Consider the following 21,076-nt stretch of genomic DNA (forward strand, 5'->3'; position numbering starts at 1 on the left):
TGACCCTTTTGCTCAATGCCAAATCATGTGGCGCTGAACTTAGACATCTCAGCGCCACGTTAGCTGGCGCTGAATGCGGTGCCACGACGGATGGGAGACTAAGTCAGCGTGCCAACGTACATTCAGCGTCATGCTATTTGGCGCTGAGGTGTCTAAATTCAACGCTACACAATTTGGCGTTGAGCAAAAGAGTCAGATTTGAAATAAGTTTTGGCAACGATTCATTTGTAAAAATAGTTTTTGCAAAGAGTCAAATTGTCAAAATTTGTGGATTCCTGACTCCAACTCTTTTAAGCTGAACAGGTAGTCATCAGGTTACCAAACATATAAAAACGCCTCATTAGTCTTAAACAAATGGTTCCCTCCTTGTTTCTTCCTCCTCCTACAGTCTCCTCCTTCCTCCAGATCCAATTGCTAGTCCTTTTCCCATTCACAAGCCACATTCTTGGAGCTTGCAAGAGGAGAGAAGAGGATGAGCCAACCATAGCCAGAGCACAGCACAAGAAAGACGGTGAGAATGGGGCTTCGTGCCACCGAGGCGGCGACGGGCAACGGCGGCGGCATGAGGAGCCTTCCGGATTTCTTGGGGAGGAAGAGCAAGTACGTGCGCATGGACGACGTGCTCCCGGATGAGCAGGGAGATGGCGGCGGCGGCGGCGGCGTCGTTCGTGTCCGCGGCGGCGGCGGCAGCGGGAGATACGTCTTTGCCTGCTCTGTCTTCGCCTCCCTCAACCATGTCCTGCTCGGCTACGGTGAGCCCCTCTCCTGAATTTGACTGTTCTTGATTCAGATTTGGTTGTATTACACATAATCAGGGGTTTATTTTCTGATTAAAGCAAGATTTGCAGCTAGTAAAATATGGGGATTGTATGTCATGTTAATATGCTTTTAGAAGATGAAGTGTTTGAAAAGTTATCATCACTGACAGCCCACTCTGCTTCAGATTCAGATGAAATGTAAATTTTGACCGGTAATTTGGTTCAGATACTTGTTATGGTTGTTAATCTTTATCTGAGTCTCTCTCTCAGACAGCCATTGACATTGTTTGTCTCGTGAACAATCGATCAAACTTTCAAATGGATGAAATATCTTTGCACAAATTGTCAAATCCTGTGTTACATCGTGGCTGTTAATTTTCAGATGTTGGTGTGATGAGTGGCTGCATCATATTCATCCAGAAGGACCTCCACATCAGTGAAGTGCAGCAAGAAGTGCTCGTCGGGTGCCTCAGCTTCATCTCCCTCCTCGGCAGCCTCGCCGCCGGGAGGACGTCCGACGCCGTCGGCCGGAAATGGACCATCGGGCTCGCCGCTGCCGTGTTCCAGGCCGGCGCGGCCGTCATGACGCTCGCGCCGTCCTTCGCCGTGCTCATGATGGGCCGGCTGCTGGCCGGCATCGGCATCGGGATCGGGATCATGGTGGCGCCGGTGTACATATCGGAGATCACGCCGGCCACGCTGCGGGGGTCGTACGCCTCGTTCCCGGAGATCTTCATCAGCCTCGGCATCCTCCTCGGCTACGTCTCCAACCTCGCCTTCTCCGGTCTCCCCGACCACATCAACTGGCGAGTCATGCTCGCCGCCGGCATCGTCCCTTCCATCTCCGTCGCGTTCGTGCTGCTGGTGATCCCGGAGTCGCCGCGGTGGCTCGTCATGCAGGGCCGGGCCGCCGAGGCGCGCGCGGTGCTTCTCAAGGTCACCGATGGCGAGGACGAGGCGCAGGAGAGGCTCGCCGAGATCGAGGAGGCGGCGCGCGTCACGGCCACCGGCAACGGCAAGGCCGTGTGGCGCGAGCTCCTGAGGCCGTCGCCGGTGATCCGCCGCATGCTGGTGACCGGCATCGGCGTGCAGCTCTTCCAGCAGATCACCGGCATCGACGCGCTGGTCTACTACAGCCCGACGATATTCCGGGACGCCGGCATCACCACCGAGAGCCAGCTGCTCGCCGCCACCGTCGGCGTGGGGCTCTCCAAGACGGTGTTCATCGTGATCGCCATCGTCCTCGTCGACCGCGTCGGGCGGAAGCCGCTGCTGTACGTCAGCACGGCCGGGATCACCGCGTGCCTGGCCGCGCTCGCCGCGTCGCTCTCCCTGCTCGCGCACGGCGCGCTGCCGCGGGCGGCGGCGATCGGGGCGGCCATCCTGACGGTGTGCGGCTTCGTGGCGTTCTTCTCGGTGGGGATCGGGCCGATCAACATGGTGCTGAGCTCGGAGATCTACCCGCTGCGGCTGCGCGCGCAGGCGGTGGCGCTCGGCTTCGCCGTGAACAGGCTGACCAGCGGCGCGGTGGCCATGTCGTTCCTGTCCATCTGCGGCGCCGTGTCCGTCGCGGGTGCCTTCGCCGCGTTCGCCGCCATCTCGGCGCTGTCCGTGGTGTTCGTCCACGTGTTCGTGCCGGAGATGAGCGGCAAGTCGCTGGAGCAGATCGAGTCCCTGTTCGGCGCCGGCGCCGGCGCCGGCGAGGTGGAGCTCGGTGACGCGGAACATCTGGTACAAGGGAAAGAAATGAGCTGATAAGTAGCATGCCAACGAAGTAGCATCTCACTCTTATGAGCTTCTTGGTCATAGTTGTGATTACTGATTACTAAGCAGTAAACACGGGATATCAACTTGCAAACTCTGCCATGACTCTTCACCACGCACCCCGCGGTTCGGCGGTTACCATGGTAACCACGAAAACATGATAACCACACGGTTTGGTAAAACCTGCTTACGATACGTATGAGTGTATTGGGCGTAGATAACAGCAAGGAGAAAAGCTCGTTCTCTTTTCTTAGACGCCAATAAATGAAATTACGAACGGATTACGCAAACGAAGGGAGCAGCCTGGCACAACAGACAGTACACTACACAGAGGAAGCAGCATCTGTTCCACTTCCACACCAGAAAATGGGCGTGCGCTCGTTTCTTTGCGTGCGAACATTTTCCGACGGCCCACCAGCAAAATTTTTCAAGGTCGCACCACGAATCGGATTGGGGCATTGGGCCATTTTTGCTTGCTGCACGAGACGTTTTTCTGCCAGTTTTATTGAGTTTTTCTATAGTGATTTTGGATAAATTTAAAACACAAATAGAAATCTGACTAGTACTACTTAGATTTTTTTTAACACAAACTTTAGGCATAAACAAAGATAGAGTTCGATATGATTTCTTAGTTAATGAACACCACTTAAAGACCATATTTCTACAAAAGACTCAGATTCTTCCTATTGCATGTTCGCATTTGAATGCCCCCAATGTAATCCAGCACTTCCCGAGTACCTTATCATCCTTTCCAACAACATACCTAGGTCTGCCCCTTCATCTGCGCAAGTCGAGGAAAATCGATTACGTCCCACTGCTTGATAAAATTGGATCTAAAATCCCGGGTTGGAAGGGGAGATATTACTCATCAGTTGGAAGGGAGACTCTCGTTAAGTCAGTGTTCACGGCAATGCCGGTGCACTATCTCACTGCCCTGCCGGCCCCAAAGTGGGTGATCAAAATGATTGACAAAATGAGAAGGACTTTCCTCTGGAAGGGAGAGGAACCGGAGAACGTCAAACCGGGGACGAGTCTAGTAAACTGGCAGACCGTGTGCATGCCGAGAGATTTGGGAGGACTGGGGATCCTTGATTTGGAAAGATTTTCATTGGCTTTGTGACTGAGATGGCTATGGATGCGCTGGCATGATCACAACAGGCCTTGGAATGAGATGGAACTACCTCGCAACGCAAAAGATGTACAACTATTCTAGGCTTGCACTGAAATTGTTATTGGAAACGAAAAGAAAATCCTATTCTGGAAAGACAACTGGCTACAAGGAATGTGCCCTAAAGATATGGCCCCAAACCTCTTTCAACTTGCAAGAAGGAAGAACAAAAATTTAATAACTGAACTTGATCACAACCATTGGGTCTACTCATTCAGAGAAATTGACAATGGTGAAGTAATCCAAGAGCTTGTGCATCTCGGCAGCCTTCTTACTCAAACACAACTAACGTCAGAAAATGAAGACTACATAATCTAGAAGAGAAATAGCAAAGGTATATATTCAGCCCAAAGTGCATATCAATTCCAATTCATTACCTGTCAACATGATCAGACCTTCAAAGCCAACTGGAGAGCCCAGGCATTACCCAAGCAAAGGTTCTTCGGCTGGCTCATCCTGCACAAAAGAGCTCTAACAGCTGAAAATCTGCTAATCCACCATTGGGAATGTGATTGGATATATCCCCTTTGTAGAAGCGCCTGTGAAGACACTGACCATCTTTTTAGGGAGTGTGATTTCATTAGAACCACTTGGAGCCTAGTGGCGGTAGCTCAGGGCATGCAAACTGCGATAAATTCAAACTCCACCGCTGAATGGATGATGGCTTTAGCTCATGGAACCAATAAGGCTGAATCAAAACGAAGAGTGGGAATTCTGATCAAAACCTGGTGACACGTTTGGCTACAAATAAATGCTAAGGTCTTCAAGCAACAAGAGCCATATGCACAACAAGCGGCCCAGCAGATCGGGGAAGACATTCAAGAAAATGAGTTTGTTTTTCAGCCTCCTTGATGAAGTCTGCTCTACTGCTTTCTTTCTTTCTCTATTGCAGTCTACCTCCTATCGTTTGTCTGCTTTCTTTTTGCTTGCTGAAAGTTGTTCCGTTACGTCTCTAATAATACGCTCCTAAGCGATTTGTAACTCATACTCCCTCCGGATTGATAATACCTTGTCGTTTTGGACAAGGACATGGTCTCTAAAAAAACAACTTTGATCATTATTTAAATTGTTAACAAATATATGATCATATTAAAGTATTTTTTAAGACTAATCTATACATGTAGTCATCATATTTGAAAGACAAATATTTTAAAAATGATTCATAATCAAAGATTGTAAAGTTTGACTTCACCCTTGTCCAAAACGACAAGTATTATCAGCTCGGAGGGAGTAGTAAATTTCACCTTAATTAAACTATATAACAATAATAAAATTAAAATAGCCTTCACCCGTTGTAACACACGGACATCTTTTCCAGTAAAAAGAAAAAAAGGGAAAAATAATTCTCCGTATTGGGCCTAACGTATATGAGGCCCATGCTCTCTAGTAGCACCTAAAATTAAGCCCAAAAGGGACCGATCAGTTCTATTACGAACGGATTAGCGACCATTAATTAAGAGAGCGCGTGACGGATTAAGCGAAGCGAACCACGCAAATAATACTACACACGCGCGTCACGGACACCACCCAGTCCCCTCCCCACACCACGCGCCGCCCAAAACCTCCGCCGCGTTTCGCACCACCACCACCGCCGCCGACCATGGCCTCCTTCTTCGCCGACGACGGCGCCGACGAGCTCCCCCGCACCGCCTCCCACCCCTTCGACGCCGACGACGACGCCGCGCCCGATGCATCAGGAGGCGCCGCCGCCGACGACACCGGATACGGCGGCTACGCCTCCTTCGTCGACGGCGGCGTAGAGGATGTGGAGGAGGAGGAGGAGGAGATCGCCGTGGAGTCCGAGGGGGTCCCGATCGGCCACGTCTCCGGAGGGTTCTCGCCCTCGCCCTTCTCCCCCGACCCGGAGCTGGACGGCGGCGACGGCCCTATCCTCCCGCCGCCGGCCCAGATGGGGGCGGAGGAGGGGATCCTCCTCCGCGAGTGGCGCAGGTGAGCACCGCATCTGATCTGTCCGGGCCTTTGCCGTTTCGGCTACTGCTTGCTTGCTTTCGCTGGTGCTAGGGTTCCGACGCATCGAGCGAGATCTAACGCTTAGATCTGATATTTCGCCTAATTTTCAGCTAGGTGGGGCGGAATAGAGTTTGTAGTGAGGCTGTATTATCGTATTATATGTCGATTTTAGTTAGGATGAAACTTGAACTTGTTGTTTAGGAATTGCAGTGATTGATTAGGCTGAGGCTTCAACTGGTTCTGAATTCTTAGCTAGTGGTACTGAATTTAGTTAGTGCAATTGAATCTGGTTTGGCAGGAGCTGTTGTTAAATGCCTTTGCTTGTGAGGAAAGTTTGTTAGCTCTGGTACTGGTATATGTACAAAATAATCGCTAGTTAGCTTCTACTCATAGAACAACAAGATGCTTGATCAGTGTTGCACACACTCCAAAGGGGAATTGATGTCTTTGCATGTGCATTAAAAGGCTCATGTTTCTTGTTTAGTGAAGTTAAAACACTTTAAGTACTTGAACCATTCTTCTCTATCATCATGGTGTGGAAATGAGCATAAGGCCAATCTCATTTTGCAATTCACCCATGGTCTGTTACATGTTTCAACTTTCAAGATAAGCCTCAGGCTTAAGCAATAATGCAGTACACGTAACAGTTTTCTGAGTTAATGAGCAAATGCTTAGTTTATCTTGAGCTATCTTACATGTTTCTTGGTGAATGGTGATATTAATCCTAGGTCTTACCATGATGATGGTTCGCACCCTTACTCCTTTTGATGCTTGTCTTAGGATGCTTTAATTGATCTTAAAATCAGCTTGATTTGCCAGAACATAAATCACCATTTTTAGTGCTATGCCACATGGGCATGGAACGTGCTCGGCAAAGGTGTGTGCCAACAGGAGCAAACTGGCTACTTGTTTGTGCTTCTGAAATTTGCATTTTGTCTGTCATGATCTTATATTCTGCACTTGCACGCTCTTCTGCACCTGTCAAATTTTTAGTAGTTTCATGTATATCCATTCTCAGCTCAAATTTTGTAAGGTGGTAATGTTAGCAGTTTTACTACCAGTGGTATGTGTTTTTGTGCCTAATTTATCCTGTGCTTGGTATAATCTGGTCATTACAATTGCAACAGTATATTTTGCATTAGTATATAGCGCAGGTGAGCCACATCTGATCTGTTTCGGCTATGCCATTTCTGCTATTGTTTGTTTGCTTCCGTGGGAGCTAGGGTTCCACCCCTTCAAGCGAGATCCAACGCTTAGATCTGCTATCTTCCCTAATTTTCAGCTAGGGAGGGCGTCATACAGTTGTAGTGAAATTGTCGTTAAGGAAATGGCAAGTGATCGATTAGTTTGAAGGTACAACCAATTCTGATCTGGTTCTCATGCCCCTGCAGTATCGTTCTTCAAGAGCTGCTGTTTAACTGCCTTTGCTTGTGAGGAAAGTTTTCTAGCTCTGGTATACGTACAAAATAATCATTACTTAACTTTTACCGATGGAACAACAAGGTGCTTGATTCATTATGCGCACACTCCAAAGGGGGGCTGATGTCTTTCCATGTGCAATAAAAGGCTTATGTTGATTTGTTTAGTGAAGAAAACCTAAGTACATGCACCGATTTCTTTTTTCAGCCTGGCATGGAAATTAGTGTGAGGCCAGTGTCATTTTACAATACATGTATGGTCTATTACATGTTTCAACTCTCAAGATAAGCCTAAAGCTTAAGCAGCACTGCAGTAGGCTAACAGTTTTGTGATTTATGATCACAGGCTTGTAAGGCTAGTTTGTCTTGAGCTACATTATCTGTTTTCTTCCAGTTGGATATCTTGGTGAATCCTAATATTTATCCAGAACTTACTCCTTTGGATATTTATGTCCTCTAATGTATCAGATGCTTTATGTGATCTTAAAATGAGTTTGTAGTGCCAGAACATAAGTCACTGCTTTTAGCGCTATGGTTGGCCAAAGGTGTATGCCAGCATGAGCAAGCTGTCTACTTGTTTGTGCTTCTGTAATGAGCACTTTGTCTGGCATGATCTTATATTCTGCACTTGCACACTCTTCTGCACCAGCCTATCCAGATTTTTTGTTAGTTTCTCGTATATCCATTCTCAGCTCAAAAGTTTGTAAGGTGGTAATTAGCAATTTTACTACCAGTGGAATCGTGTTATGCCTAATTTATCCTGTGCTTGGTATGATCTGAACATTGTAATCACAATATTATACATCTTGCTATAATGTTTTTGCTTTGGCTGTTCTCTAGTAACTGTTTTCCTTATCATGTAGAATTATATTATGTTCATGATCTATCTTTTGAACAGCATCACTATTGTTTCAGGCAAAATGCTATAGTTCTTGAGGAAAAAGAGCGGAAGGAGAAGGAGCTACGGGCCCAGATACTTGCTGAAGCCGAAGAGTTTAAGAAGGCTTTCTATGAGAAGAGGATACAGAACTGTGAGACAAACAAGGTCCATAACAGAGAAAGAGAGAAGGTATGGGGCTCAGAGCAACTTCTTTAGTTATTATATGTCAATGTTCATAGCATGTCCATTAAGTTCTCATGAGTGACAACTTATTGTGTGCTGCAGATTTTCGTAGCTGGCCAGGAGAAATTCCATGCCGAAGCAGACAAGCAGTACTGGAAGTCGATATCGGAGCTCATCCCACATGAAATAGCTACCATTGAGAAGCGGGGAAAGAAGGACAAGGACAAGAAGCCATCCATCACAGTCATTCAGGGCCCTAAGCCTGGCAAGCCGACAGACCTCTCACGAATGCGCCAGATCTTAGTGAAGCTGAAGCACGCTCCTCCACCGCACATGATGCAACCTCCACCAGCGTCTGCTGCTAAAGACGGCGCAAAGGATGGTGCTAAAGACGGCACACCAGCCCCAGCAAATGGAACCAAGAAGCCTGCAGAGAGCAAAGAGAAACCTGCCAACGGATCGCCTGCGGAAGCAGAGAAGGAGCAGCCTGCAGCATCGGAGTAACTTATGGTAGCTCTACAGGAACGCCCGAACCTTGACTGCAGATATGGAAATGCATTTTATTTCTAATCCCTGGATCTGTCTATCCTGTATTTATCTTTTTATGGAGATTTGCGTCAGGATGGCTATGTATCAGCTCTCAGAACATTCAGCTTAGTATCACAGCAATTGTACTCTTTACTTGTTTTCACCTGGTACAAGTAGCTTCAGTGGATACTTTGTGATCATAAGTTCAGAACTGAAAGCGTAACTGAATGATGGATATCAGACACGATTTCTTCCCTGTGGATACTCTGTGATCATAAGTTCAGAACTGAAAGCGCAACTGAGTGATGGATTATACACGATTTCTCTCTCCTGTGCCATGTCTACAGAAGCTGTTCTGTTCAATTGCCCCCAAAATTAATGTCCAACAAGCAGCGATCTTGAATTGCTCTGACGTAAACAAGTCAGGATCAACCTACTACTATTTACAAGATCTAGATGCCGCAATTTGCACAAGGAATGGAAAGAAACAACACGATTCACAATTGGCACACATCTAAACGTGTGCCCTCTATGCACTGTCACTCAACTCAACATGCAAAGGTAAGACAAGAAACATAGACCCAGCATCAGCATCAATCAGCCTGGTGATGTTTTCCTTCCATTTTCACCTTGGGCTGATCTCGGACACCGTGGGTGGCACCACCGTGCTGAACATGTCGGAGGTGTCGGACGCCGAGTGCTTGAACCTCGAGTTGCTGGAGTTGGTGGCCTTGGAGACCGTGCCATTGTAGTCGTGGATGTAGCCCGGCGCCGTGAGCTCGCGCTCGTTGATGCGGATGGGCTTGGACAGCATCGTCACCACCTGCGGCATCGACGGCCGCCGCGCCGCCGCCGCCTGCGTGCAGAAGAGGGCCGTCTTGATGTACCGGAGGACCTCCTCTTCAGGGTAATCTCCCATTTCTGAATCCACCAGCTCCTTGAGCTTCCCTACCTCATGTAGCTCCCATGCCTGTTAATTGTGAAAGCTAGGCTGAGTTTGGCAGCAAGAGTTGGTAACTCATCCCCCACACGCACGTAAAACGGAGCGACTCATTAGTACATAATTAACTAACTTTTTTTTTTTCAAAATATGGATTAATATGTTCTTTTTAAAAACAACTTCTCTTTTGCAAAAAAAAAATAGCGTTTAACAGTTTAAAAGACATGCGCGTGGAAAACGATAGAGATGAGTTGGGAAATATAGCTGCGTAATTAACACGGCCTTAATTGATGCAGAGGCTGGAATTATACTTCCATTCTCTAATAAAAGATTTAGATGGAGAGTCCAGCGATTACGGCTTAATTGGAATGTCTCTAGAGCAAATGTCTGAAGGTGAAAGCAAATCTCTGAATTTTGGATAGTAAAGATGATAGTAAGACTGACCTTCTCTAGGAGAATCTTATCGTCAGCCAGGAGACTCCTTGAACTACTCTTGCCACTTACGATCTCAAGTACAAGGACGCCAAAACTGTATATATCGGCTCTCTTCGTCAATTGGCCATGCCATGCATATTCCGGTGCAAGGTAGCCTCTGCATTGAACAAATAGATCAGTTCAGTTACTGCAACTGCAAGGTTACTTTCTACTCAAACAAACTGCTAAATGCTGAAATACTCACGTCGTTCCAGCAACACGGGTACTGATGTGGGTGATATTATCAGGGAATAACTTGGCTAAACCGAAGTCCCCGATCTTGGGGTTGTAAAGCTTGTCAAGAAGTATATTGCTAGCCTTGATATCTCTGTGCACAATCGGTGACGCAATCTCTTCATGCAGGTATGCAAGTCCTTTGGCGATTCCTATGCATATAGCAGATCTTATGCTCCAAGTAAAATTTGCAGGTTCGCTATTAGAACCTACAGAACACAAGATAAAAGGTTAAGCAACAAACGAAATCAATGCACTTATATAGAAAAATAGTCATTGTAACATATCAATATTCATACCCAACAATGCACGGTCAAGGCTGCTGTTTTCTAAATACTCGTATACCAAAATTCGATTGTTTCCTTCAACACAACAGCCAATTAATTCAACAAGGTTGGGATGCTTCACATTGGTAATAACATCAATTTCTGTCAAAAATTCTCGAACGCCCTGCCTGGATTCAGCAGAAAGAACTTTCACCGCAACATCTCGCCCATTTCTAATAGTTCCCTGAAACATCAAAGCATTGGTAAGAATGCAAGGACTGATGGCTTCAGATTTGAAAGGGATATAACCCTCAATGGACTCCTCCCTTCCACATATAAAGAAAAACAAACATTACCTTGTATACTGTCCCAAAGCCACCTCGGCCAATTTTATTACTGCGGTTGAAGTTTTCTGTTGCTGATCTCAACTCAGAATAAGAGAAAAGCCTTATGTTTTTCTCAGGCGGAATACCTGAAAGTTAGTTACATTTAGTTAAGTAAAGCATGGAATCTTAAAATGGAGCTTCAGTACTGGCATTCTCTAGCCTAATATGATCGAATCTGTGATAGGGACAATATACATGTTTCTATTTCATAAACTCTGTTGGCTGCTATGCAAATTCAGCATAAATTTTGCAAGCAAATACAGTTCGTACCGCTAACGCCATGAGAGTAAGGATTCTCTCCTTTCTTGGATTTTGGAATGCAACACCACCAGCTCATATCCTCAGTTGTTGTGGCTGTCTTGTACACTTCAACATGCAGAAGAGGAATCTTCAGGAATAATTATTCTGCAGGAATTCATTGCGAAACAACCACTTAGAGAGTTGCAAATTGAGTTCATTTGTACATTTTATATATTTTGGATATATAGTACAGAAAAGGGAAAATAAAAAGTAGGACATGACTCTCTTTAGACAGAAGTCTGCGCAAAACTTCTTGTTAGAACTGATAGGTAGATGCAGATCCACCCACATTAGCCTGTACTAGAGTAGGTCAGGAACTGGAGTACAATTAAATCTCCTTTTTGAAACCGAGTACAATTAGATCTTAAATCCATCATTCCTCATGATTAAAGCACAAAAGAACCTCATACTGGCAAGCTTTCAATGATAACTGATTAATCGGTGCCATGATTGTGAACTTGCGATTCTCATGATGAAAAGAAACATGACCCAAAATTTTGGGGATGCCAGGTGCATTTGGACCACATAGCTCCAATCTCAGGTGAATATACCAGATGTTCCACTGGATCCAATGGCCATGTATGGCACATGTAAATACTAGGTTAGCACCTCATCCACTGAACAGTTCACATGATTTGCAAAGCAAACGGCCAGATGGCATAGCTGCCAAGAACAATCACCAAAGCAAGCTGAAGTTTGGTGATTTCTTCTAACACCATGGTCCACTCGCCTCAATCTGTATGCTTGTACATATGCATATTTTCATGGGAGTATCAGCATGTCTTAAACCATTATCATCCACTTCTTTTCCCCAATCAATTCAAACACCTCATAAGTAACGGATCATCCAACTTGTTTATTCAGACCACAATTCCAAGAATTCTTTTGTTCGCATCCCAGCGGATGATTCGACGGCATCACTTATTTTCAGAATCTCTGTCCGAATGATGCTTTGCCACTCAAGAAAAACTCTTGACAGATCGTCATCTGATGAACACAAACTCCCAGAGCATCACCACATCACAGGTCAGGACTCCAGACGCATCATCAGAAATCAGGTGGAGAAACTCTAGGCTAAAACTAGTGTGCGAGAAAGCCCAAGAACTAGGAAATCAAGAACACGAGGGGATAAAAACAACAAGAGGCAAGAAATGCTTCGAGAAAGCAGCAGAAAAGTACCAAAGAAAAACAAAACGTTGAACACTATGGTTACCTTTCTTGCTTGGCGCTCTCTTCCGATGAGATCGACGGCAGAGGAGATCGAAGAGGACGGAGACCAGGGAAGTTTAAAGGGGGAAGAGAAAGGTGGTTGGGGCTCAATTATCAGCAGATATATCTGTAGCAGCTGGCCAGTTGAGCGAACTTGCTAACGATTGCAGTGTTGCAGATTGGCAGGTTCAGCTCAGCTCAGCACGAGCAACAGCAGCAGCTGCTGCAATAAAGACCAACAGCGAAAATGGTACGAGGGAAGAAGGAGCTACCAGCACGCCACAAAACCTAAATAAAAAGTTGGAACAAAATAATACTACTATCAAGAAGATGTAGGTGAGAGATAGCAGCCGGCTGGGAATGAGGAAGAGGAGGAGGAAGAAGAAGAGGTCTTCTTGCTGATGCTAATTGCTATTCCTACCTCCTACTAAGTAATTGCTACTCCCACTGAAGTCCCTTTGATAAAAAAAATTAAAAAAATCACTACTTACTCCGTTATAAAATATAATAATAAATTATTTTAGTTTTCTTGTTCCTGAAAATATTCTATCTATCTCCTAAAATATAATAGTTTCTTCATCAGTATTCTATTTTCAACCAGTTAAAGCAACTTATCTTTTAATTTCTTCACCTAATTAATTTTCTCAACTAATCATATTCTTTTTTAAGCTTTGGTCCTTCTTAATTAATTTTCTCAACTATTTTTTTCTTTTAATTTTGTCTGTTGTTCACACTACTTTTTCTAACCTCAAATTTTTTTTATATTTCGGAAGAGAGATAATTCTGTGGAGCTTGCCTGGATGTTGCCACCTGCCGCCAGGCGTGGAGCTGTCACCTGTCACAAGAACACTCAATAGCTAGTATCCTGCTAATTACCAGCGCGCGACGCAATCGCTGCCGCCATCAGCACAGATAATTAGCATTAAGCCCTGCCCGATCATTCTCCCTAATTATTGCGAGACCAAGATTATTTTAGAGTATAATTAGGTGCTACTACTGCTGGTATTGTATCCCAACCAACCTGCCGGTGCCAGCCAGGGACATTGCTCGCTGCCCTGAGCCTGTATTGGCGCCTAACCTGATGAATCATATCCATCAGGGTCGTCGCGTACGCCGACCGCAGCTCGATCGATCGCACGCCGGCCACTTCCACACTGGGGATTGTCTGTGGAACTAGGGACTTGTTTAGTTACCAAAATATTTTTCCCAAAAATATCACATCGAATCTTTAGACATATACATGAAACATTATATATATATATATATATATATATATATATATATATATATATATATATATATATATATATATATATATATATAAACTAATTGCACAGTTAATCGTAATACAATTTTTTTAGCCTAATTAGTCTATAATTAACTATAAGTGCTACAATAACTCACCTGTGCTAATGATAGATTAATTAGGCTTAATAAATTAGTCTCGTGGTTTTCAGACGAGTTATGAAATTAGTTTTTTATTCGTGTCCGTAAACCCCTTCTGATACTGATAAAACGTTTGATGTGGCACCCAAAATTTTTTTTTCGTGAACTAAAACACCCTAGCTTGATCATCTGGACCAGCGGCTGCCAACGAACGAGGAGTCAGTAGAAAAAACTTGGTGTTTTCATCGCTCTTGTCACTACGTGTAGCCTACGTATGTTAACAGTACACGAAAGAGGAGAGATATTTACGTGCTTGAGAAATAATTTTCTACGGTCCTGTCGTTTCGCTCACGCTTATAGTTATTCTTATTCGTATTACTTGTTAGCAATCAAAAAATAATTTAAGTAATTATTTTATGTGTGTACTTGATGATTCAGAATTAAATATTGTAAAATAAACTACGATGAACAAATCATGAAATCAGCTTTTAAAATTTAAATTTTGTCTTATAGGTTTCACTATAAGTGAAATGATAAGGTTGTACGTATCAAAGCTAGGGCATGTTGTTTTTAAGGAATTGAAGAATGGAATGCATGAGTTATTAGACGGTGTAGTTTTCACAAAGAAATTTTCTGAAAAAAATGGATTAATACCTGACCTCTAAATCCAAACAGTTGTACACATGAAAAGAAAGTAAACTGCTTTAAATTTATATTTTAACTCTATGTGGTCACAAAATCATTCATCTAACCCGAACAAAAATCAAGCCCTAATTAGAGTTAATTAACGCAAGTTAATTAATACTACTACATGATTTAACTCCTCGTTTTAAGTGAGCTCCTGTGTTTTCTTGCTGTTGGCTTAGGTGGACTGGTGACGAGTCAACGACTGACATCCGCTGCTATTTCCTGTTTTGGTTTTGGATGATTGCTGCCTTCTTGTCAACCAATTATGCTCTGTTACTGTTGATGTTCACACGTCCATCTGGTGTGATCTGATTTGTTTTGAAGGAGTCTACGCCACGATCATCCAATTGCCCTATTGTTGTTGTTACTGTATAAGACTAATGTGACTCGTCAGAAGCGAAGAGCTCCATATCTCTGACGGCATCGTATAAAAATAGTATTATGTGTTCTCTCCTGTTGTGTTTTTGTTGTGTTGTGCCAAACTACTACTTTTCAGCGTGACCTAATCCTTTCGTCACAGGTTGTCACCAGCCACGAGCACGAAATGATAATGCATGTCATTGATCCTTCTCATAAATCAATCGTATCTTAAAGTCTGAAATTAACGTTTTTTTTATTTACTACTACTCAGTTTAAGTGAGGGTGATCACTACCTTTGTCATTACATCCATTGGTACAGCACGCGCGAGAGCGAAAACTTTTACAAACCCTCAATTAAGCCTCATCTAAAATGAATACAATGGGATTTTGTTTATGAAATGAACTAATTTCTATAAAAATCCTGTAAAATTCCTATGTTCAAAAATAACTCCTAAACATATGAATTGTTGGAAATTTAGAATGAAAATGCTAGAAGTATTGTCACCAATTGTTTATTAAAAAAACATTTGATTTCTGAACTGCTAGATTACATCAAAATTTGGAATGAAATTGCTAGAACTCTATCGCCAATTGTTCGTCGAAAAGATTTTCTATTTCTAGAGTATCATATTGCATCAAAATTTGTTCAGGGAGAAGGGGAAAAAAATGTACGATGCGCATGGAAGGTGGGTATAGAATGCACGATCTGCAAGACACAAACACGTGTCTACAGGTCAACTGTGTCACACGCTGTTTTTATAAGTTAAATAAAAGTTACTGTAACCATACTATAGTTATGCTCTAAAGATTTTCTTTTTTCTTAAAAAAGAAAACTGTTGTCAGATTTGGATAGCCCCAATCAATAATCATCAGTGGAATGAGACGTATAACCAACGAATCATCTTGCGGTAACGTAGCCGGCCGGCCGCCTTCCCACGGAGGCCGGCAATGGTGATTCGTTGAACATTTTGATCGATTCGCCGCTGCTGACCTCCCAGCGTTGATGGCGATCCAACCATATCTTACCATATATCCCCGAGCATCCCTGCTAAGAGCAAGGATAATAGTGGGCTATAAGGCCAGTCACAATGGGGGTTTCACTGGTGTGTCATGCACATTTAATAGGGGTAAGACTGAATAAAAAATGATTATTTGCATGAAATGGGGATGAGAGAGAAGGAAAGAGTTTCATCCTGGTGAAACTCGTCAGCGTCGTTTCCAAGTCCTCGGTAACAGAGTGAAACCCCCGTTGAGGCCGATTCGTTTCATTCACCGGATCTCTTGCGTCCGCCTCCGCCGTGCGACCTCCGCATTCTCCCGCGCCGCGCCGGATTTTGGGTACAAATGATCCCAGCAACTTGTATCAATTAAATGCTTTGCTTAGTCTTGGAAACGTCAAAGTGAAACCCCTCCACTGTGGGGATTGTTTCATAAAAGATTTCATTTGAGAGAAGATGGTATAATATTTTGGGTAGCCGTGCAATGACACTAGCCATTGTGACTGGCCTAAGTAAGCTATATGTTTATCTGAAAGAGAAAGATAAACAAAAAAATAGGGAGTATTGGCTCTCATGCAAGAGTTAACTGCACACAAACTCCAAGAAATATGCATTAAATTCATGGTGAGAGAAAGAGAGAGGATGAAGAAAATAATGATAAACTTATAGCCAATTTACTATACATGTTAGCTTTAACATTGACTAATAGTAAGTAGTGAGCTCTACTATTAAACTTGCTCTAATGCTGCCAATGGCAACACTGTTAGCTTCCATAATTACTGCGCATTATACTGCCTCATTTGACCGTGGATTTTTTTTCTCTGCATTTCTGCCTCCTGTTCGTGGCCAAAAATTCAGACAACGCTGCATCAGACGTGTTATAGTACTCTTGTTATTTAGTATTTGACTTGAAGGTCATCTAATCTACCGGTAGAGAGGCACATTCGTATGTTGCTCATTATAGTGGTACACTTGTTGGTTAGTGGTAATGCTATCCAGTGGGCAGGCAGTGGCATCTCCATTGCTTTTCGCCATTATTATCACCGTGACTCCAGCTGCTTCACCATGTGATTTGCTGACCGTCATGTTGGTGCATGCATCAACTCTTTTCCCATGTGTTTCTTTTCACATAAATTGATCTGACGATCTTCAAGTTGCTTGCAGTAATACGTACAGTTCGTTTGGTAAAATTCAGAGAGGTGTATCAATAGTAGGAGTAGAATGAACCTTGTGTTCAGCTTCCACGCAATGTCCTCCGACATGACAAATGACAGTTTATGGGACTAGATCAAACGATTATCTATTTCATTATCTTTAAAAAAATCGACGGTTCAGTCAAAAAGTACTGCATTTCTTAGGATAAATTACTCGTTATTGTTCGTCGCGATGTGCAGATAGATGCAGTTTAGTTTGGTTTTGCCTGCATCCACGGATGATAGGTACTTGACAGAACAACGAGCACTATGCGACTAAGTTGGATGCTTCAGTTTTACAGGAAAAAGAGCAGAGGACTGATGTTGATTCAACCTGCAGTACCTGAGGCCACAACACTTTGCCTAAGTCATGGGTCGTTGACATTTGATATCTATAATTTTCTTTAATCTATAGCGTCTTTTACTAACGAAATAAGATTTTTTTTCTCTGCCTCAAAAAAACCAAGTCAAAAGGTTTCAAAGATGCCATCTTGCAACCAGGTGCCATTCCATGAGGGCAGCGGCCATTCATTTTTCACGAGCTTCACTATTTATGTATAGTACCATCAAGGACAAGTTCATTTGGCGTTGGACCAGCGGTGACTACTCAACTCTTTGGCAAAGTGGCGGACCAACCAAATGTAAGCTTTTTCTTTGGTTGGTGATTCAGCGATGCTGCTGGATGATCGATAGTATGCTCAGTTAAGGGATGGAGAACCACTCGATGTGCCCCTTCTGTGCGCAGGAAGAGGAGATAACAAACCACATCCTTATCTATTGCGTCTTTGCTAGGTAAGTCTTGTGCAATCTACTCCCTCCGTACTAGTAAAGGAAATGGTTTAGGATAATGTTTAAGTCAAACATTAGAAATATAAATTATGAATAACTCTCAAGTTATTAAGTTTGAAAATGTAAAACTTATATGAATAGATTTGTCTTGAAAACACTTTCATAAAAGTATACATATATCACTTTTCAATAAATATTTTTATAGAAACAATAAGTCAAAGTTGTGTTTTGGAGACCGTGTCACTGTCAAAAACGACTTCCTTTACAAGTACGGAGGGAGTATTGATTTTTGATGGACTAGCTACTCTCTCACCAGGCCGTCACTCAGTGCTCTAAGATTAGTGGCAAGCTTTTGCGGCATCGCCACCATAATAAGAGTAGGAAATGTCTCGACTCCCTTGTCAACTATGGAAGGAGAGGAATGCCCATGTCCTTGATGATGTTCTATCTCAAGTGCTGATGGTGGTGGAGCAGATTGTGGAAGAAGGGAGGCAATGGGTGGCGACAACTGCCAATCCAGTTGGAGAGTTGTTAGGCACATAGCTTAGTTATGTTTAGTGTAGTTTCTTCCTCTCTCGGTCTCAGCTTAGGAGCTTTGTTGGGTGATCGTCTAGGCGTGTCACTTTTTTTCTAATATATTAACATGCAAGAGGTCATAGCTTAGGAGCTTTGCTGGTTGATCGTCTCGGCGTGTCACTTTTTTTTCTAATATATTAATATGCAAAGTTTTTTTACGTGTTAGCATATATATATATATATATATATATATATATATATATATATATATATATATATATATATATATATATATATATATATATATATATATATATATATATATATATATATATTATAGAGAGAGTAACGTCTCTGACTTTTTAAAGGTGACAAGAACAGTAGATCGCCCATTGGAATTATCCATAGAAAGCTGATGAGTACGATGAATTAAAGCTGGTCATGGGATTGGTCAATTAATATAACACTATATGATTGCCTTTTTTTTCCTCCGCTTGGTCATAACAAAAGACAGAGAATTGATACATAGGGCTCGGTCATTTTCTTCTAGATACAAGAAAATTTTGCCCCGTTCTTTTCTAATTAAGATTCATATTTTATCTCAGTTTTCGTTAGCACACTTTTCAAACTACTAAACGGTGTGTTTCGTACGAGAACTTTCTATATAGAAGTTGCTTTAAAATACCAAATATGTGGATTTGTCAAGTTTGTAATAATTAAAACTTAATTAATCATGTGCTAATGGCATTCTCGTTTTCCGTACGCCAACTTAATTTTCATCTTCATCGGTTTTATGTCAAGTCAGCATATTTTACTCTACCAATTACTAGTGGAAGGTGCAATGAAGCTGAAAAAACATGTGAGGAAAACCTGCAGATTAAAAATATATTTATATAGAACTGATATAAATATATTTTTAATCTTTATATAGAACATGTGAGGAAAGCTTGGATGCAGAAGCTTTAGCATGCATCCAAGCTTTGAAATTAGCTAATGATATGGGAATGGGCCACATTATTGTTGAAACTGATGCTCAAGCTCTGAAAGCGGCTTTGTTGGATGAAACACATGATAGAAGTGTAAACGCTGTTATCATTAGAGAGGCCAAATTTTTGCTTGCAATGAATTTTAATGTCCATCAAGTCATGTATTGTCCTAGAGAATGTAATCGTGCTGCGCATGAGCTTGCTAAAATTGGTGCTTCTCTGGGTCCACGAAGCCAATTTGTTTGGCTTGAAGGATTCCCGGATGATGTTTGCAATTTGGTAGCTAGTGATTCAGCTGGACTACCTGCTTAATGGAATTGTTCTTCTTCAAAAAAAATAAAAATATATTTATATAGAACTGGTCAGGTGAAGAAATGCTACTACAGGCCAAAAATACTGGTGAACTATTATTGGACCTGAGCATTATTCCGACAAAACATATTGAAGCTGAAAACATGGGCGAATCACCTGTAAATTAAAAAATCTAGAACTGGGCAGGTGAAGAATTAGTGCTACTATAAGCCAAAAATACTGGCGAATTATTGAACCTGAGCATAGAATTATTCAGACAAAAAAAATATACTACTATATGGCATCGTCGAAGTGTCGATCGAGTCGTTGCATATTTGGTGAGCTGTGACCCTACCATCCAATCCATGGTCGCACTCAACGCATCTTATAAATTAGTTAGATATTTAGTAGTTTTAAATAGACCGATACGTGCGGAAAAGATGCTTCTTGGAATGTTGTTTGGGATTCAAATATTTAAATGCAGGACAAGTTGGATAAAGTATTAGCGACCATTTCTCATCTGGAGAAGCAGTCTCTGATGGAAATACTTAAACGTATGAATGGAAGCACACGCTTTCAAAGTAAAATCTCTGATGAGGATTACTTGGCTTGTCTGCATTTGATCTGAAAAATCCATGTAGCTTTTGTGGCTGTTTTAGTGTGGGCGGCTGCGCACAAAAGTCTAGGGTCAAAAGGCTGGGAGAGATGACAATTATTTGGAGAGTTTTCAACCGATACATTGTCAAAATCATCCCATTTCTCCTCTTTGAATAGTTCCATTTTCTCTCTTTGACTCTGGAATGGAGAAGAATCTTTGTCTCTTTCTTTTGTTAGTTTACCCTGATAAGGTAGATAAAATCTTGCAGCTGCTGTTGATTTCTTCAGAGAGAGAGAGAGAGAGATAAAAAGAAGATTTCTTAAGAGCATCTTCAACAGATGTACAAAATTAGAACCCCAAAAATCCCAGACAAACGCGAGAGATCATCTTCGATTCTTGTACTGGCCCAGAAATGATGTGTACGCGGGTGGCCCAACTTGTTCAGTCCACACGGCCTGACGGCCCGCGTGCGAGAATAGCCCAGCGGCGCAAGGGAGCCTGGGATAACGGCCTAGTACGCGGGGCGGGGGATGTTCCTTGATGGGCCTTCGCAGCTTCTCATCTCGGCCTATGGCCCACCGAGCATCTAAGGCCGAAAGCCGCCACAGCTCACAGGTGTGCAATGGGCCCGGCACTGCGCTTCTGCACGATCAGATCTGCAAACCGTAGGTAAAGTCGCATCGTCAGGGTCAAGCTATGGGATAAGTGCCGATTCGGGTGGCTTCCATTTTTACGATTCTCACAAATAAATACTCCGTACAGTATCTTGCCCTATCTCTATGCACTGCTGCTA

The 21,076-nt window shown here is 43.1% G+C and overlaps 3 protein-coding genes across 3 annotated transcripts; 2 read left to right on the forward strand and 1 right to left on the reverse strand.

Annotated features, from left to right (window-relative positions):
* Positions 1 to 372: 372 nt before the first annotated feature.
* LOC4337418 (probable polyol transporter 4) lies at positions 373 to 2,616 on the forward strand. Its single transcript, XM_015778424.3, has 2 exons — positions 373 to 752; positions 1,141 to 2,616. The coding sequence occupies exons 1-2, from the start codon at positions 518 to 520 to the stop codon at positions 2,511 to 2,513; spliced, it is 1,608 nt and encodes a 535-aa protein (XP_015633910.1). The 5' UTR covers positions 373 to 517; the 3' UTR covers positions 2,514 to 2,616.
* Positions 2,617 to 5,172: 2,556 nt separating this feature from the next.
* On the forward strand, positions 5,173 to 8,984 carry LOC4337419 (clathrin light chain 1-like). The gene is made up of 3 exons (NM_001419980.1): positions 5,173 to 5,640; positions 7,995 to 8,148; positions 8,245 to 8,984. Exons 1-3 carry the CDS (start codon positions 5,291 to 5,293, stop codon positions 8,644 to 8,646), a joined length of 906 nt encoding a protein of 301 aa, NP_001406909.1. The 5' UTR covers positions 5,173 to 5,290; the 3' UTR covers positions 8,647 to 8,984.
* Positions 8,918 to 12,879, reverse strand: LOC4337420 (cold-responsive protein kinase 1). The gene is made up of 7 exons (NM_001419979.1): positions 12,484 to 12,879; positions 11,241 to 11,375; positions 10,941 to 11,056; positions 10,618 to 10,828; positions 10,290 to 10,527; positions 10,055 to 10,202; positions 8,918 to 9,640 (listed from the first exon to the last, which is right to left on the reverse strand). Exons 2-7 carry the CDS (start codon positions 11,305 to 11,307, stop codon positions 9,296 to 9,298), a joined length of 1,125 nt encoding a protein of 374 aa, NP_001406908.1. The 5' UTR covers positions 11,308 to 11,375; positions 12,484 to 12,879; the 3' UTR covers positions 8,918 to 9,295.
* Between the last annotated feature and the right edge of the window lie 8,197 nt (positions 12,880 to 21,076).

This window comes from Oryza sativa, chromosome 4 (assembly GCF_034140825.1).
Source record: "Oryza sativa Japonica Group chromosome 4, ASM3414082v1".
Lineage (NCBI taxonomy): Eukaryota > Viridiplantae > Streptophyta > Magnoliopsida > Poales > Poaceae > Oryza > Oryza sativa.

Bases quoted from the DNA above. Each gene is read 5' to 3' on its own strand.
- LOC4337418 (XM_015778424.3), top strand. From the start codon at position 518: ATGGGGCTTCGTGCCACCGAGGCGGCGACGGGCAACGGCGGCGGCATG. The intron at 753-1,140 runs GTGAGCCCCTCT...GTTAATTTTCAG, and splicing joins CCATGTCCTGCTCGGCTACG to ATGTTGGTGTGATGAGTGGC.
- LOC4337419 (NM_001419980.1), top strand. From the start codon at position 5,291: ATGGCCTCCTTCTTCGCCGACGACGGCGCCGACGAGCTCCCCCGCACC. The intron at 5,641-7,994 runs GTGAGCACCGCA...CTATTGTTTCAG, and splicing joins CTCCTCCGCGAGTGGCGCAG to GCAAAATGCTATAGTTCTTG. The intron at 8,149-8,244 runs GTATGGGGCTCA...TGTGTGCTGCAG, and splicing joins ATAACAGAGAAAGAGAGAAG to ATTTTCGTAGCTGGCCAGGA.
- LOC4337420 (NM_001419979.1), bottom strand. From the start codon at position 11,307: ATGAGCTGGTGGTGTTGCATTCCAAAATCCAAGAAAGGAGAGAATCCT. The intron at 10,829-10,940 runs GTAATGTTTGTT...TTGATGTTTCAG, and splicing joins GCTTTGGGACAGTATACAAG to GGAACTATTAGAAATGGGCG. The intron at 10,203-10,289 runs GTGAGTATTTCA...TGTTCAATGCAG, and splicing joins ACCCGTGTTGCTGGAACGAC to AGGCTACCTTGCACCGGAAT.